Source organism: Cavia porcellus, unplaced genomic scaffold, assembly GCF_034190915.1.
Source record: "Cavia porcellus strain 051 isolate PalLab524CR breed Dunkin Hartley unplaced genomic scaffold, mCavPor4.1 scaffold_3, whole genome shotgun sequence".
NCBI classification, from domain to species: domain Eukaryota; kingdom Metazoa; phylum Chordata; class Mammalia; order Rodentia; family Caviidae; genus Cavia; species Cavia porcellus.
Window position 1 is genome coordinate 19,612,734 of NW_026947486.1, and position 18,113 is coordinate 19,630,846.

Consider the following 18,113-nt stretch of genomic DNA (forward strand, 5'->3'; position numbering starts at 1 on the left):
GTTGACAAAAGGAAAATATAGAAGATAGCAATTAGCAATATCAGAAATTAGGGCTGGGAATATAGCTCAGTGGCATAAGTGCCTGGCTGGCAAGTGCAAGGTCCTGAGTTCAATTCCTTGTACCAACAAATATATATATATATATATATATATATATATATATATATATATATATATCAGAAATTAAATTACAGACATTCAAAGGATAACAAGGGATTGCTTTAAACAACTCTATATACTTAGGTGGACAAAAAGCAATTTTTCAATAACCACCAACAAACCCACCTAAAAGAGATAACATGAGTATTCCTAGAAGTTGATTTTCTTTTTTGGTATTTTAAGACACAGGGTCTTGCTATGTAATTCAGGCTGGTCCTGAATATGCAACAGTCCTTCTGCCTCAGCCTCCCAAGTGCTGGGATTACAGGCATGCACCACCATGCCCATCAGAAGTTGAATTTTTACACAAAACTTCCTTCAAAAAGAAAACTATAAGCATAAATGGTTTTACCAACATGTTAATTTTAATCTCATTAGTCCACATTGTACACATACATAATAGCAATATTTTTATCCCATAAAGATATAAATTATAATTTATGAATATTCAATTAAAAATATTCAGCCAACTAATTCTCAACAAATGTGCCAAAAACATAAACTGGAGAAAGGGCAGCCTCTTCAACAAATGGTGTTGGTAAGCTGTGAGCAGTGGTACACACCTGTAATCCCAGTACTTGCGAGGCTGAAGCAGGAGGATATGCAAAAGTTCAAGGCCAGCCTGGGCTACATTATGAAATGAAGTCCAGCTTTAACTAAATAGTGAGATCCTGTCAACAGCAACAAAAAAAGGCAACGGTGCTGGATATCCATATCTAGAAGATGAAAACTAGACTGCTATCTCTCACCCTGTACAAAAGTTAACTCAAAGTGAATCAAAGACATTAATGTAATATCTGAAAACTTTAAACTACTAGCAGAAAACAGGAGAAACATTGTGATAACAGCAAAGGCAAATATTTCCTAGACAAGACTCTAAAACCTCAGCAAACAAAAGCAATAATTGACAAACAGGACTACATCAAATTAAAAAGCTTCTGTGCAGCAAAGGAAACCATCAGTAGAGTGAAGAGACAACCTACAAAATAGGAGAAAGTCTTTCTTACCTATTCATCTAAGAAAGGATTAACATTCAAAATATATAAAGATTTCAAAAATCCAAGTAATCCCATCAAAAATCTAGCAAATGATCTGAACAGACATTTCTCAAAAGTAGTATAAACGGTAAACAAATATAAGAACGCTCAATATTTTTAGCCATTAGGGAAATTAAAACTACACTGACCCTAATCCGAATGGTTATTATAAAAATTAATAATGGTAGGGAGGGTGTGGAGATAAAGGAACCCTTATACACAGTTGGTAGGAATGGACATTAGCACAGCCATTATGGAAAACAGCCTGCAGATTCCTCGACAAACTAAAAATAGAAAGCACATGGGGAGCTATATTCCTGGGTATATATGAAGGAAATGAGCTAGCATACAAGAGAGAGAACTGTATTTTCATGCTTATTGTGGCACTATTCACAGCAGCCTATTGGAGACCGGGCTGTACAGGGTTAAGCATCTGGACACAGGGATCTTTGGCTGTGTTGGAAGAGCATACACACAGTGTTCTGAAGTCAAGATAACCACAGCTGAGGCAGTCAAGGACATGGGCTGCTGATACCATCTACTCCAGAACAATAAAGCTGTCAACCTTAGAGATCAAACTGTTCTCTTAATTGGCAAAACTTACTACTTGGAGAAGTCTTTGAACTGACTCCCAAGGTCTCTCTCAGTTCCTACGCTTATCTCAGTACCCTCCTTTCTTTGTCTGAAAACCAAATAAATAGACTGCTGGAGAAGTCTTTTTGTTTCAGCCCTCATAAAATCTTGAATTCTGCTAGAGGATTTTGATCCTCCTAGAGCCCAAAAACCATACTACCTGTCTCTTTTATTTAAGCCACTCACCATCCACTCGTTTAGGAGACTAGGGCTAAGCCAAGGCCCCGAGAGTAGCCAACACACTGAATCAGCCTGGGTGCACACCAATAGGTAAATGGATAAGGAAAGTATCACACACACACACACACACACAAATACACACATATACATGCACATACAGACAGTTATTATTCAGGCATACAAAAATTGAGATCTTGTAGGAAAATGGATAGAACTAGAGGTTCTGATGTTAAGTGAAATAAGCCAGACAGACAGACATGTTTTCTTTTGCATGTGGATACAAAAAATAAAAAGATGATCTATTAGGAACTGGAAAGGGGCCAGCAGAGACAGCAGACATAATCAATATATAACATATGCTTGTATGGAAATATGACAGTGAAACCCATTGATTTGTGCAGCTAATGTCTTATTAAGTATAATAAAAAATCAGAATAGAACAGAGTCTGGAAATAAACCCTATAAATATGGCCAATTGAGGGCCATATTTTTTGTTTTTGTTTTTTGTCTTTTTGAGACAGAGTCTCACTATACAGGTTCAAACTGGCCTAGGTCAGGCTGGCCTCAACCTCATAGCAATCCTTCTGCCTCAGCCTCCTGAGTGCTGGGATTGCAGGCATGCACTATCATGCCTGGTATGGCCAACTGAGTTTTAACAAAATTGTAAAAGCATTTCACTGGAGGAAAGATAGTCCTTTCAACACATGGAGCCAAAACAATCAGTACTCTTAAACAAAAATGAATGCAAAATGGGCCAGAAAATTAAATATAAAAACTAAAACTGTTATCTTGCTCATGCCTACCTTCATGCTTAAAGATGTATTCTCTCTCTCTCTGAAAATTTATCATTTATCAACTCTATCCATATATCACAGCCTACATGTCTAAAATCTTTCACTGAAGACAAAGAATGAGTTGGGCATGGTGGCACATACCTGTAATTCCAGTACTTGGGAGGCTGAGGCAAGAAGATTGCCACAAGCTCAAGGCCAAACTGGGCTATGTAGTGAATTCAAGGTCAGCCTGAACTGCATAGCAAGATCTCGACCCTCCCCCACCAAAAAAACACCAAACAATGACAAAGAATGGAGGTTGCTGCTGTTTTCTCAGTTTTAGGATCGTGTAACATTAGGACCCAGCTTCACGTTCCTATTAGGAGAATGAAAAGATAAACCACACACTTGAAGAAAATATAAATCACATGTTTGATAAATGACTTGTATAAAGAATATATTTTAAAATCTCTCAAAACTCAACAGTAAACAAAAAAAATCCAATTTAAAAATAGTCAAAGTACTGGGCGTGGTGGCACATGCCTGTGATTCTAGCACTTGAGAGCTGAGGCAGGAGGATTCCCATGAGTTTAAGGCCAGCTTGGGCTACATAGTAAGTTCAAGACCAGCCTGGGTACACAGTGAGGTTCAGCTTGAACTGCATAGTGAGACCTGTTTCAAAGAGGAGAAGAGAGGAGAAAACAGAAAAGGAGAGGAAAGGAAAGGATTGAAGTCAGTCAGAGCCTGTTGTCCCAACCACTCAGGTGACTGTAGGCGGAAGGATCACTCAAGCTCAGGAGTTTGAGACCAGCCTGGACAATGTAGTAAAACCCAGTCTCTAAATAAATAAATAAAATGGGTTAGAAGCTTTTGAACAGACACTTCATCAGAAAGGATATACCAAAAGTAAGTAAGTAAGCATATATAAAGATACTCCACATACTTAGCCATTAGGAAAATATAAGTTAAAATCATGATGAGATACTGCTACATAACTACTAAAATAGCTAAAATTTTAAAAGTGCTCACAAAAATGTAAAGCAATAGAAATTTATAAAAGGTTCAGACACTCTGAAACAAAAATGGCAGGTTCTTAAAAAGTTAAACACATACTACATTACCAGCAATCCTTTATTTACTCTAGAGAAGTGAAAATATGTTCATTCAAAACAATTGTGGGGGCTGGGGATTTAGCTCAGTGGCATAAGCGCCTGCCTTGCAAGCAGGCAGTTGTGAGTTCGATCCCCGGTACCAATAAAAAAGAAAAAGACAAGAAAAAAAAAAAAAAAACAATTGTGCATGAGTACTTAAATAGCCCTACTCATAAATGCCCCAAACTGGAAATAGCTCAAATGTGTTTCAACAGGTGAATGGGAAATCTATACCAGACTCAGCAATAAAAAGCAGAGAACTACTGACATATGCAACTTGGATGAATTTCTAGTCAACAGTGCTGAGTGGAAAAAAATCCATCCCAAGATCACACACTGTATGATTTCATTTAAGTCACATTCTTAAAGTAACAAAATTCCTGAAATATGGAACACCTTATTGGTTTCCAGGAAGCTAGAAATGGGTATGAAAAGGGTGAAGAACAGTGAATGTTCCCTCAAGGGAGACTTGATACAATGAAACTATTCTGTGCCTAATCAGGTCTCTGTCAATAACCTGATGGTGATATTATAATACAGTTTTGAAAGATGTTATCATGAGGGAAACTGGAGAATGGTACAAGGACTTATTTATTATTTTTTAAACTGTATGCAAACTAATCATCACAAAAAAGAAAAGTTTAATTTTTAAAAAGGGTTACACAAAGCTGTTTTCAGTGGCACATGAGCCTGTAAACCCAGTACTCACGAGGCTAAAGCAGGAGAACTGATTTTATCCACAAGTTCAAGATGAGCCTGGGCAACACAGGGAGACCTCATTATAAAAAAAAGATTACATAGTGTACAGCTCCAATTATACAACACTCTTAAAAAGGCAAAATTATAATATCACAGAATGAATCTGCAGTTGCCTGAGGTTACAGATAGGGGAAAACATGACTATAAAGAGGTAGCATGAAGCAGTCTCTTGTGGGTGATGAAATTATTCTCTATCCTATAGATTACTTACACCAATGTACATGTGTTAACACTTACCAGTTTGTACAACAGCAAAATCAAATTTACTGTACATAAATTTAAAAAATTAAAATTATAAATAAGACAAAAGATTGTAGGCTGTGGCTATCTGAAGGACGTTGTTTCTTAGCCAAAAGATAACTGAAAGTCTGTAATCCTAGCTACTTGAGAGGCTGAAGCAAAATGATTACAAATTTGAGGCCAACCAGGGCAACTTACCAAGATGCTCTCTCAAAATAAAAATAAAAATGTTAAAAGGCTGGGAGTTAGTTGCTCAGTGTTAGAGCAATTGCCTAGCATGCATGAGGCTCTGGTTCCATTTCCAGTACTGAAAAAGAAACGACTGAATGAGAAATTACTTCAGGAAAATCATTTGAAAGACAGGAATATTCCTTAAGAGATTTCATCCTCAAATTGTACTTTTCTGTTTCTCCAACTCAGTGATAAGTGTTGTGGGAAATATCTGCAGGAAACTAGGGACTGCATTTATCACCAAGCTGGGGTTACAGATAAGTCACATGAAAATTCTGCAAAGAAATTCCCTAAGATGCAATCCAGGAAACGTTGGCTTCCTGGCCTTGGCATGCTCTCTCCTGATGAGTAAGGTAAGCCAAAGCACAGTTACGTTTCCTGTTGGCTGCAAGAAAGCTCAAAGAGCAAGCAGAAGTGCAGCATTAATGAAGATGTTCCCTGACTAACAATGATTTGACTTAAGATTTACTCTCTCATAAGGCCTGGCAGCAGCAGTGAGCCCTAGCTCTCAGGGAATCATGTGATCATGAGGGGAAACAACCAATACTCACCAGTGTACTGTGTTGCCAAGCTGTGATGTTCAGCAGGTTAAGTGTATTACATGCATTTTCAGCTTATAATTAGTTTATCAAGATGTAACCCCATCATAAATCAAGGAGCATCTGTATCTGTGTACCATTAGGACCTGCACACATGTAATTCTAACTTAGCCTTGATGTACTGTCTCTAATTCTAGTCCTTATTTACAAATAAGTTTCTACATAGTTCATCACATCTATGGTAAAACAGAAAGAAACAGACAAATAACATACTTACCTGGACATTGGCCATGGTCTGCTTTTCTTGGGAAAAGGCAGAAATGTGTGAAACCTGAGCTGAAATAAGCAGAGAAGAGTAGAGGTTATGAGAAGACCCCATGAGGCTAACTGCCCAGAATAATCTGCCTAGAAATCCCCTTACAAAAGCTGGTCATGAGGCCACTCTGTAGAAGTTTGGGCAACCATGTGGTTTTAATAATCTATGTATTTTATACTTTTTGTTATGAGAACATTGAATACTAAGAGCTTTTTAACATATATATTAAATTGTACATTGACCCAGAAATTGTATTTCTACATATTTTCCTTAAAAACATAAGTGGTCCTAATATATAATTTCTTTGTAGGTACCTTCATATCAGCATTGATTTTAACAATGCCAAACTTAAGCAATCCTTTATGACCCATAATAAGAGCAAAACTAAATGTCAGAGATGAAATGCTATATAGCTCTTAAAAATGTCATACGATATGAACCAAATTAAACCTCTCCTTTAAAATATGCTATATGGAATTGCACACTTTGTACTTTATGGTACATATATTTCAATTAAAAGTTTAGAAAATGTTATAGAAAATCTTGTAGTAAACTTCTAACTGAAAACATGTTACAAAACTGCAGAAACCCATTTTAAAATTATAAGTTCAATGTTTAAAAAGGTATACTGTTATATGTCTAATAACAGATACTTAAATGTATGGGGGAATCAGTTCCTTTTTTCTTCTATTTACCAATTAATCTATAATTCGAATTTGTTACTTATTTATTAAATGCCAAAAGAATTTAGAACTACCTGTTATCCAAATGAGGTTTTACCTTCACCTCCTTCAGACCCTGAATTACCAGACCCCGCCCACCCCTCCGAGTCCCAAATACGGAGTGGCCCATGGCCAGGTAAGTCCTCTCAGGTACTCCTTCCTTCGCCTCACCTCACTGGGATCGGCTAGCCCGGGAGCCAGAAAGAGGCCTTCAGGTACAAACTCACTTCAGCTGGAGCATTTATGCCAGGCCTGTACCTCGGGGCTTGGCAGAGGGAAAGGGGTAGAGAGACGGGCGCCTCTAAAGAGGGGCCTGAGAGATGCGCATGAAGCCTTAGCACAGGTCACAGTGCTGGAAAATGTGGGAAAGTCGAAATTTAATAAGCTCCACTTAATACACTTAATACTAACTAGCCTCATAACTTTGTCCATCACTGAGCCCACAGTCCCCCATTCACTGACCTCGGTCCCCCCATCACTCCTCAGTGACGCCTCATAAATCTCCCTTCATTTATCTCCCACAACTCCCCATCACTCAGCCAATGACCCCGGCACTTGCCTTCTCAACCTCACTCTTTCTCGACAGCAGATTTTCTGCTCGCAGCTGAGGAAACCGTTGCAAGAACTGGCTCTAAGAAGCACTTCCGCTTTGGGACAGACTTTCTTGACACCGCAGTGTAAAAAACTGCAGCAGTCAGTTCTGCGCATGCTCAGTGACGCTTTTGAGACCGCATCCGCCAATAGTCAACATGGAGCGAGATAGGGACTGGGGGAAAGCTGCGCAGGTGCAGAGGGAAGGTAGCCGCTCCAGTGCGTCACTGTCCGGAAGTGAGATGGCCGGGCTTATTTGATCTTTTCAGCTCCAGGGTGGTGGTGCAAAACAGGTGTTTACTTTGTTCTTCGAGGCCAGCATTCCTAAGAGTTAAATGCTAGTTTTCTTATGCAGGATGAGGAGGAGGCCACCAAACTAAGGGAAAGAGTCTAGCAAAGGGTGCTTTCTTGTCTTGAACTCCAGAGAGTAGCGGCGGGGTTGCAGGTGTAACTGGACAGGAAGACAGGATACATGCTATCCATGTACAAAGACCGGGAGAGGAAAGACAAGCCACTGACTGCTCCATCCAGTGGCAAGAGCTGGGAGTGAACTCCCGTTCTAGCAATGGAAGTAAAAAGGTAAAAAGTTAAGCAGAGCAGACAACATGCTGAAGAATAAACAGATGTGTGAGAGACATCATACACATCAAGGGTGAGGCCAGTGTGTTAAGCAGTGGCTGACAGGTTGCCTTTTCTGCATGGGCATAGACTCTCAGCGTGTTGGGTGTGTAAGAGGTATGGCTGACGGCTAGGTGTCTTAGGGCCTCCTCAGCCAGGGACGGGGCTCATAAGTCATTCTGGACATAGTGGAAAACCATACAAGAGATCTGGCTTTTAAAAGTTTCACAGCAATCTCGTATTATATATTCAAGTTAAAAATACACATATATTTGACTCATTTGTTTATTGCCTGCTATGCCTCACTAGAATATGATCTCCACAAGGGTTTGCTTGAGTATCTCCTGTGTGTCCGATGTTGGCATTGTAGTAAGGAAGAAAGCAAATCCAAACAAACATGGGGACAGCCTGAGTACAAACCCCATCTGCCACTGTATGACATAGGTCATGACTGTTAATTTCTCTGAGCTAAGTTTTCTCATCTATAAAATTATGACCGTGCCTACCTCACTAAATTTGTAGTGAAAATAGGCTGCAAATTGTAAAAAGTTTAGAACATTTGGCACATAACAAAGGTTTCTTAATTATATAAAATCAGAAATGCGTGGGAAAAAAGATAAAGGTGACTTTCAGGCTGCTGTGTGGAGAACAGACTGTAAAGGACAAGGGTGGGAACAGGGAGACCAGTGAGGAGGCTCCTGGCAACAAGAAAGTGACATATCTCCTGTGTGCCAGACACTGTGTGAAGTACATAACATGACCTGCCTAAGATAGTCACAACTGACCCATGGTCCCCAATTTTCAAATAGAGAAATTGGATTAAGTGACTTGCTCAAGTTCACACAAGTTTTCAAGGTTGGATCCATAACTTCTACTCCGTAATACTCTACTTTTGTTTGTTCAATATCTCACAAAATTTCCAGACGGTATCTTAGGAGCCTCATACTAAAGCTATTAAAACTAGTCGAAAAATGGAGCAAGCAAGGAGAAAGAAAGCAAAAGAACTCAGAACTCTTGTTCCCTGAAGAATCAGCACCTCTTGGGTTTAAAACTTGTCTACTTTATGTATTAGCAGTAGAATATAAGGAAAGCTGGACCCTTAGAGCCCATTGAAATCTGGCCTGCTTCAGCCCCTTAAATACTATTCCCACTATTGTGTGTGTATGAATCCAAGAGACCAAGCACAGAGTATGTGTGGATGCTATAGTTTATATCTAGATGCCCCTCAAAAGCTTCATGTGCTCATAGGCAGGACTTTGGGAAGGTGATTGGATTTGGCAGCGGTGGGGAGGTGGGGGATGGGGGCTTATAGCTGACTTGCTATTAGGAGATGGGGTCTAGCCAGAAGAGACAGGTTACTAAGGACATGACCTGGGAAAGTTTATTTCCCTCCCTGGCTCCTCCCTTAAACTCCTTCTGCTTCCTGTGTGCCATGCTATGAGTAGCTTCTCCTCTGCTATGCCCTTATGCCAGTGATAAAAAGCCTTTTAGAGCTTTCAATGATAAAACCAGCTCGCTGTGGCACACATGCAATAAGTTTGCCACTACTGCCCTATGTCATGCCATTCTGCCTTGGAGCCAGCAGACTAACCCGGACTGAAATCTCTAAAAACTGTGAACCAAAATAAGCATTTTCTCCTTGGAGTTGCAGGTGTTGGGGAATGTGTTTTAGAGACAAGAAAAGTGACTAATACAGTGGGTCACTTGAGCTAATGTTTAGGAGTAATGAGGGACACAGTTTTAGGAAATGGGGGTGATGGGAGGCAGCATCTGAAAGAACAGAAATGAGGAAGAGGCAGCAAGATTCACCCCAGAGTCAGTGATGAGAGCTGAAGGATGGGCCTGTGAGGATGAATGACCCACCTGATGCAGTGTCAGGAAGTAGAGACGAAAGGAGAAAACAGGTCTGAGAGTGTATGGAGGTGAAGGACTATGATGTGACAAAATTTGGGTAATATTAAGGAGAGGGTTAAGGAATTGTGTAAGAGGCCCAGTATGAGTAAATAAAATTGGATGAGAGGCAGTGTAAGTGAACTGGGGAATAAAAGGCAGAGTGAGAAAGGGCAAAAAAGCAGTGAGTATATGTAGTATATACATATAGCATGTCATGTGTAACATAAAACATCGAGCTGTTTCAATTAGCATGTAATAGTGTAGTTAAGTGTAGAGAGGTGAAGGAGATACCAAGATGAATGTTACTGTTTTAATGTGTCCCATCTGAACTTCAGGTGTTAGAAATTTAATCCCCAAAGCAACAGTGTTGGGAGGTGGGGCAGGTAGGGAAATATTTAAGTCATGAGGGCTCCAGTCTCATGAATGAATCAATGCTACTGTAAAAAGGGCATGCAGGAATGGATTTGCTTTCTTATCATTCTAATTTCAGTCATGTGAAGTTGCAGCATACAAGCCCTTATTAGGTACTGATCTGGGGACTGCCCAGCCTCCAGAATTGTGAGGAAATAAAGGTCTGTTCTTTATAAACGTCCCACTGTCAGGTATTCTGTTACAGCAGCACAGCCTTAGACAAGGAGTCAATGGAGGTAGTAGGGGACAGGAGACAACGATGTAATGATCAGACTACAGAGCATAAAGAATCAGGGATGGTAATAGGCCACAGTGTGATGAGCAGCACTGCCCACTCAGCGGTGGGGGCAGAAGTAACGAGGGTCAATGAGTAGAAAGGGAGGTAAGCAAGTGGCAGAGGAGTCACAGGCCCAGTGAGAGGCGTATTACTTGAGCAATACCTCTCCTTCGTGTGTTCCCAAGCCCCTTTCTTGCAGCTCATTTTTGTGTTTCTCCCTTTTTCTTTCCATCTCTGGTACATTTCAGTGTCTTTCTTTGTCCTTGTGTATGTCTTTTGGCTTCTAATACAACTGGAACTTGGGAAAATGATGAGGCAGCGTGACCTTTGACCTCTGTGGTCTAGAATCTATGACTCGGACCACTGCTCATAGAGATCAGAGTTCCAGAATCTTTCATTCTGAACACCACAGGGTGAGTCAGGAGCAAGTAGTTAGCTTTGAGGGATTGTGGATATCATAATGCAGTTCTCAAGCACAGTGATAATGATCATACTAATGGCTGCCAACGTGGACGGCAAGATTTATGAACGCTGTGAGCTAGCAAAGAAGCTAGAGAAAGCAGGCCTCAACAACTATAAAGGCTACAGCATTGGAGACTGTGAGATTCCAGTTGCCCCAAGTCCTACCCTTATCCCAAACCACCCTCCACACTCAGACTCAGGCCTTCTTTGTCATTTTTTGTCTCTCTGGACCAGGGCTTAAGCTTCTCAGTGACTTGGTGACTGTGATGAGTGGTTTAATTTAATTCTAATCCCTATCATTGCCTTCGCAACCATTCCATCAGTCTCTTCCATCAACATCATCATCACCACTATCACTATTATCTCACTAGAATCCCCAACATCATCACCCTCACTACTAAGATGACAATCCTCCTCGTCTTTATCTGTCTTACCCTAGCTTCCCTATTCCTATGCCTCATGCTTACCTCCTATCTTTCCTCTCCCTGCCTCAGGGTTGTGCATGGCACACTACGAGAGTGGCTTTGACACCTCCTTTGTGGACCACAATCCTGATGGCAGCAGTGAGTATGGCATTTTCCAGCTGAACTCCGCCTGGTGGTGTGACAATGGCATCACACCCACCAAGAACCTTTGCCACATGGACTGTAATGGTAAGTCAGCATTGGTAACACATGGAAGACCTGCAGGCCCCACACAACACACACAGAAGATGAAGTTGTCTAAACTACAGTCTCCTCCAAATATGGCTAATTTCTCCTTCTAAGAGCAGAAAAAATGATGGGGAAAAAGGAAAAGGTACCTGGAGAAATGAAGACACTATCCTGAATTGTCAGACTACCCTGAGATGTTGTCTAGGTCAGGAAAATGCAAGGCTCCCAAATCTCACCCATTATGGAAACTACAGTTTTCTGACACTCAGAAAACTGGCAACTTAGCGCCATGTGAAAGAGGTAGAGACTAGGCCTTAAGCAAAGTAGCAGATGTCTGGAAGTAGGAACAAAAACAAACTACTTCTGTGAAGAAACAAAAGAATTTTCCAGACAAAAGTATGATGGCATTGAGTACAAAACAGCATAACATTGGAAGTTGCTTGGGGTTGGCCAAAATGGCGGTTGAGACAGGCCAAAATTGATTGTTATTTGGAGACAGTCCAAATGGAGGTTAAGGTTGTCCAAGTCCTGTCAACAAAACAGAAGAGATCACCCAAGATTGGCCAGATTTAAAATTGAGATTGTCGAGTATTAACAACCATAGAGATTGATATCTAAAGCATGATAAATGGGTAATGAGTTTTATCAAGTCTAGCTAAAATTAAAGTTAAAAATTGTTCAGTTTGAAACAGTATGGAAATTGAGGTAGTCCAGAACTAGCTAAAATGGAGGTCAAAGTTATTTATAACTAATAAAAATGGCATCTGAGGTTGTCCAGGACAGGACAACATGGTGATTGAGGTCATTAATAGCTAAGTGGCAGTTAAAGGTCATTTTAATCTAATGACATGGTAGTTGACATCATCTATAACCAGCCATCAGGGTAGCTGAGGTGGAACATGACTAGCCAATATGGAGACTGAGTCATTCATGACCAATCAAAATAGACACTGAGTTTATGATGAATCCAACAATCGTATTTGAAATCACCAGGACTGGTCAACATGACAAGTAGCTTACCAATTTAACTAACATGGTAGGTGAATATATGTCAGACCAGCCAACATTATAGTTGAGAACGTTCAAACCCAGACATAATGACAGTTGAAGTCATCCAGAGCTGGCAAACAGTTTTATGTTGTCCAGAGAAAGCCAATATATTGGTTCAGTTATTCATAGCAAATCAAAAATGGATCAAGATCAGCAAAGATCAGTCAACATGAGTTAATGTAGCAGTTGAAACCATTTATAAATAACCAGGTAACCAGAGTCAATGTCATCCCTAATCAGACAATGTAGTAATCAGTTGTTGCCCCAAGGAACTCAGTAACCCTGAATCCCCGTACACTGTCACCTTATCCCCAATGCACCAGGTCATTATGTTGCACTTTCTGCCCCTCCCAACCAGATCTGCTCAACCGCCATATTCTGGATGACATCATATGTGTCAAGCAGGTTGTATCCTCAAAGAACGGTATGAATGCCTGGTACGTTCATGAGGGACGGGCAGCCAGGGAAAATGGTACTGCCACTGCATCAACTTGTCTGCTTCATCCTCTGATCTCTTTCTCTCTCTTCATTTCTCAGGGATTCATGGAGCCGGCATTGTTTTGACCATGATTTATCTGAATGGCTCAAGGGATGTGATATGAAAGTAAAACCCAACTTAGAGAAAATTATTCATAACGCAAATTCCTAGGAATAAAAAATTTCATTTTCTTTTGTGGGGTTTAATAAACTCACAATAAACAATACAAGAGTTATTGCCTATCGCATGTCTGACTCTTCATTTTTCTAATGCCAAAAGGCACTTCCTCCCACATCTTGACAGCTGTGATCAAGAAAGCAAATCACGTGGTGAGAGGGATGAAAAGATGGTTAAGAGCATAGGTTCTCATTGATTCAAATACCATTTCTACCACTTATTAGCTGTGTTTTTTTGAAAGAGGCACTTAATTTCTATGCCTCAGTTTCCTCATCTGGAAAATGAAGATAATGATAGTAACTATCTCATGAAGGTATTGGTAAGATTAACTGAATTAATGTTTATAGAGTACATAACGTAGTACAAGACAGTTAAAGGTTTAGAGGTAGAAGGATGAAATCGGATGTGAAAACTGGCTTCCCTTAAGCACCATTCTCAGTTGAGGCCACTACAGGGTCTTTATTCAAGACAGATACAGTCTCTTCAAGGGCAAATGGAATTGGATTCAGCTTACACAAGAAGCTCAGTGGGAACTGGGAATTTTAAATACTCACACACTTCTACATTCTCTCACGCAACACCATCCTTACTCTCAGCCCTACAGTGCCCTTTCACAATCAAAATCCTAAATTCCAAACAAAAGACTTGGAATTTAGGCAAGGAATGCAATGGATACACAAGGTAATAATTTCTTTGTATGGAATTCCTGGGTTTCAGACTGTGTCTTGAGCAGAGCATTCAGGAATTCGAACTTGCTGTTCTTTTTGTTTTCACTGGCTACTCCCACTGGAAGCAGCCACTTTCACAAAAGTCTTTCACATCCTTTGTACTCTTTGGTTGGGGTTGGTTACTCAACTACCAGTCTCACTTTCAATGTTCACTTCATCTAAGATAAGCACAAATGCTCATGAAAACAGGTAGCTGGTAGTCCATGCCAGAGAAAGCTTGAGTCCCATTCCTTAACACCAACTGGATTATTCCTCTGTTCAGCCCCAACCAACAGAGATAACCAAATATTACATCTCCTTGGGAGTGCATAAAGGGTGCCATCACTCTGGGTCCTGAATTCTGAAATGATAATTATTCATCAAAAGCAGCATAAATAAATTGTGGTAAACCTAAGTAAAAAATGGATCTTCTACAAGCAGCTTATCATCTCTCTGAAAAGGCTGTATATTGGGGCTCAGAGAGAGAGGAAGTCCACACAGAGAAATGGAGCCAACATCTTGCCCATAGAACAAACTGTGTGGAAACACTGGCATTATCAACTGTTGTTACTTCTGGGAATAGGGTTTGATACCTTAGTATTTCTTTATATTGTTCTGAATATGCATTCTTTTCTAATAATTTGGAACATTTACCATATAGTCTTCATCGTTGTTCCTTTAGTGGTTATTTCTAAATCTGTATTTTCATTTCATTCAAACTCCTTGGAGGTAGCACTTATTCCACACTGTGAGATGGCAAAATAGTTATTCTTAACAAATGTTATTAATTTTCTTCTCTGGGAGTTTGGTATTAAATTTGGAAATATATTTCCTGTTGGGAGCCGCGGCCGAGCCCGGTCGCCTTACTTGGCGGACGTGAGGCCTGTAGGAAAGAGCAAAGCCTGAGCTAAATTACCCCTCCCATCGAGTGAGCCAAGTTGGCGCCTGCTTCCTGCCCCCTGATTGCCCTGGCAACTTAAACAGCCCACGCAATAGACTGATCTACCCAGCAACTAATGACGATGACCAATCAGCTCACATTGCCTGCTGTTGCCCTATTGGACAATGAGCCCATATATATGTGTGTGACCCACCCTGCTGGAGAGAGAGATAGAGAAAGTCCACCGGTGAGAAAGGACTGGTGGCAGAGCAGAGGCCTCGCGGGGCCCACGCGGAGACAAATAAAGACAAGGTTGCACACCGTCAGAATCTGTCGTGTGTTTTTCCTGCCGGCCAGGAGCGACACCGACATCTGGTGGCCCGTACGAGGACCTGATCACTCCCCTCGGTGGTGTGCAACGCTCCAGCGCGGTGCTGCCGGACAGGTGAGTAGGGGATAAGCCTGGGCTCTGGGTGGCACGCACCTACAGGGCTTTTAGACTCCCCTCAGGCTCACGCGTAGGTGACGGGTTCTCTAAGTCACACGCGGTGAGTAACAGCCCTCGGAGGTTGAGGATGGGTAATTTACCGAGCGCGGAGGCACGGCCCTTGGTAAAGGCCCTTAAGAAGCTTTTAAAATCTAGAGACCTCAGGGTAGGTCAAAAAACACTGGAACTATTCATAGCGGAGGTAGATAGGGTGGCTCCCTGGTTTTTACCCACAGGGCATTTAAACCTGCCGTCATGGGAGAAGTTAGGCGGGGACCTTGCCTCGGCAGAATTGGGAGGCGATATTTCGCCGGCTATTCGCCCCCTGTGGGAAATGATACATGCGTGTCTTGAAGGGGAGGGGAAGGGGTTCCCGTCGGCAGTTAGAGACGCGGAAATCATGGACGCACGCAAGGCTTTTGAGCAGGCAAAATCGGAATGCTCTCGGGAGGGGTCTGTCCAGGGGGAGAAGATCCAGGAAAAGATAGAGAACACCCAAGCACTGGAGTCCTCCGACTCAGATAGCGAGGAGGAACTAGAAGGTGGGGCAGGAAGCCGAGAGGCCCGAAACCCCTATGCCGAGTTGCGCCGCGAATTGTGTGCGTGCGCCGCCCGAGAAAAGCAAAGAGAGGAAAAAGGACCCCCGAGCGCCCCCTGGCGGGGAGGAGATAGAGAGCCATCCGCTCTGCCCTGGAGTTCATTTCCAGAAGTGGTTCCCCGCCGGGAGGCCGCTACAGGGGACCCCCCTTTCTCTCAGCCGGCACAGGAAGTGACGCCCCTTTCCACTCTGTCGCGACCACCATCCTATGACGTCGCGCCGCGGGGCGGACGGTATTTTCATGGGCGGCTGTGGAGGGGTGAACGATGGTCCGGAGGGGATCCACCGATGCAAGGAATAGATTACGGTCTTTATGGAGTATATCCTGTGCAAATGGCCCCATGCCAAGGGCGCAATGTTTGGGAACCGTTTGAAATAAAACAGATTAGAAAATTAAAAAGCGCTGTCACGACCTTCGGTCCTACTGCACCCTATACCATAGCTATGCTAGAAAACTTGTCTTCTGGGCCGCTCACCCCAGCGGACTGGACCCAGTTGGCAAAAGCATGTCTACTCTCAGACAGCTACTTAGACTGGCGAGCATGATACGCAGAGTTCTCTGCCGAGCAGGCTGAGAAAAACGCCGGTCGAGGAAACGGGGGCTGGGGATTTAGCTTAGCGGCATAAGCGCCTGCCTTGTAAGCAGGCAATCGCGAGTTCGATCCCTGGTACCGATAAAAAAATAAATAAAAAAAAAAATAAAATAAAATAAAATAAAAAACAAAAAGGGGGAGTAAGCCAAGGCCTGCCTCCAAAGGCGCGGTTATCTATGGCATTATTCACATACAATTTTTTAAAACTTAAACAGTGAAAATTGCTCCCCAGCTATGGCACATTGTACCCCATCCCCAAAAAATAAAGGATGGGTTAGATGGAAAGATGTCCTGACGGGACAATGGATGGGCCCGGATCCGGTAATTAGCTGGAACCGAGGCGCGGTTTGTGTCTTTCCGCAGGGACCGGGACGAGAACCACTGTGGGTCCCAGAGAGGTTGACGCGTGCGACAAGTCCCTCGACTGAAGATCAGGCCTGTTTCACCAGAGGCCAACCGCAGACCCAACAACAAGATGAGCCCTAAAAGAACTGCAGGACAATCCCTTTTTGGGGGCCTGGAACGGCTTGCTCCCCTATGTGCTACCCTTGTTAGGCCCTCTATGCTCCTTGTTCTTGCTCCTGCTTATAGGACCATGCTTGCTCCGATGGGTCACATCGTTCATTAATGGGCGCCTTGCGGCGGCCCGACGTCAAGTACGCCTGGTTGCCCATGCGGCCCTGGCAGCAGCCCGTGATGGGCACAATGACCCCCAGGCCTACACATGGCTCGCTCGACTGGCCTACGACCGGGTCTAGATGTGGCGGGTCTTCCGCACTCCTTCCCTATTGACACCACACAGCAGGGTAGGTGAGTCAATGACGGGTAAGAGCGTGCCTCCCCAGCACGACTCGACCTAAGCCAGGCCCTACCCCATACTGCACGAAAGCCGCTGGATTACTAGAATCTGCCCAGATCTAGATGTCTCTCCGAGGGGATCGCACAGAGGGGCATGAGTGCATGCCTATGTGCATCCAGGTTCCGTCCAGTTCACTCCTGGCCCTGGAAAAAGGACGAGGGTCTCAAGGCCTTGGCGGACCCAGGGACGGCCGACCAGGGTCCAAGCCAAGGGCCTACGGTGGGCCTCAACACAGGGCATAAGCCTCTGCACTCAATCCAGGGCGGGCTGTGATGCATACATTCATTCAAAATAAATAAAATAGGGGGAGATGTTGGGAGCTGCGGCCGAGCCCGGTCGCCTTACTTGGCGGACGTGAGGCCTGTAGGAAAGAGCAAAGCCTGAGCTAAATTACCCCTCCCATCGAGTGAGCCAAGTTGGCGCCTGCTTCCTGCCCCCTGATTGCCCTGGCAACTTAAACAGCCCACGCAATAGACTGATCTACCCAGCAACTAATGACGATGACCAATCAGCTCACATTGCCTGCTGTTGCCCTATTGGACAATGAGCCCATATATATGTGTGTGACCCACCCTGCTGGAGAGAGAGATAGAGAAAGTCCACCGGTGAGAAAGGACTGGTGGCAGAGCAGAGGCCTCG

General features: G+C 42.8%; 2 protein-coding genes across 6 annotated transcripts in view; one reads left to right on the forward strand and one right to left on the reverse strand.

Moving 5' to 3' along the window:
• Positions 1-9,875, reverse strand: part of LOC100714903 (zinc finger protein 182) — a 44,913-nt gene extending 35,038 nt beyond the window's left edge. For 2 of the 5 annotated variants that reach the window (XM_063245796.1, XM_063245793.1), the window contains exon 1: positions 5,980-6,038. Coding sequence is in view for 2 of the 5 variants with exons in the window: in XM_063245792.1 (XP_063101862.1) it covers positions 5,980-5,994 (15 nt within the window). In the remaining 3 variants the exon portion in view is untranslated. Of the gene's footprint in view, positions 1-5,979; positions 6,039-7,299 lie in introns of those variants that run through there. The other 3 variants (XM_063245792.1, XM_063245791.1, XM_023561845.2) reach the window with 3 other exon arrangements.
• Positions 9,876-10,884: 1,009 nt separating this feature from the next.
• On the forward strand, positions 10,885-13,510 carry LOC100715191 (sperm acrosome-associated protein 5). The gene is made up of 4 exons (XM_003462581.4): positions 10,885-11,129; positions 11,487-11,645; positions 13,054-13,132; positions 13,233-13,510. The coding sequence occupies exons 1-4, from the start codon at positions 10,991-10,993 to the stop codon at positions 13,342-13,344; spliced, it is 489 nt and encodes a 162-aa protein (XP_003462629.1). The 5' UTR covers positions 10,885-10,990; the 3' UTR covers positions 13,345-13,510.
• The last annotated feature ends 4,603 nt before the right edge of the window (positions 13,511-18,113 follow it).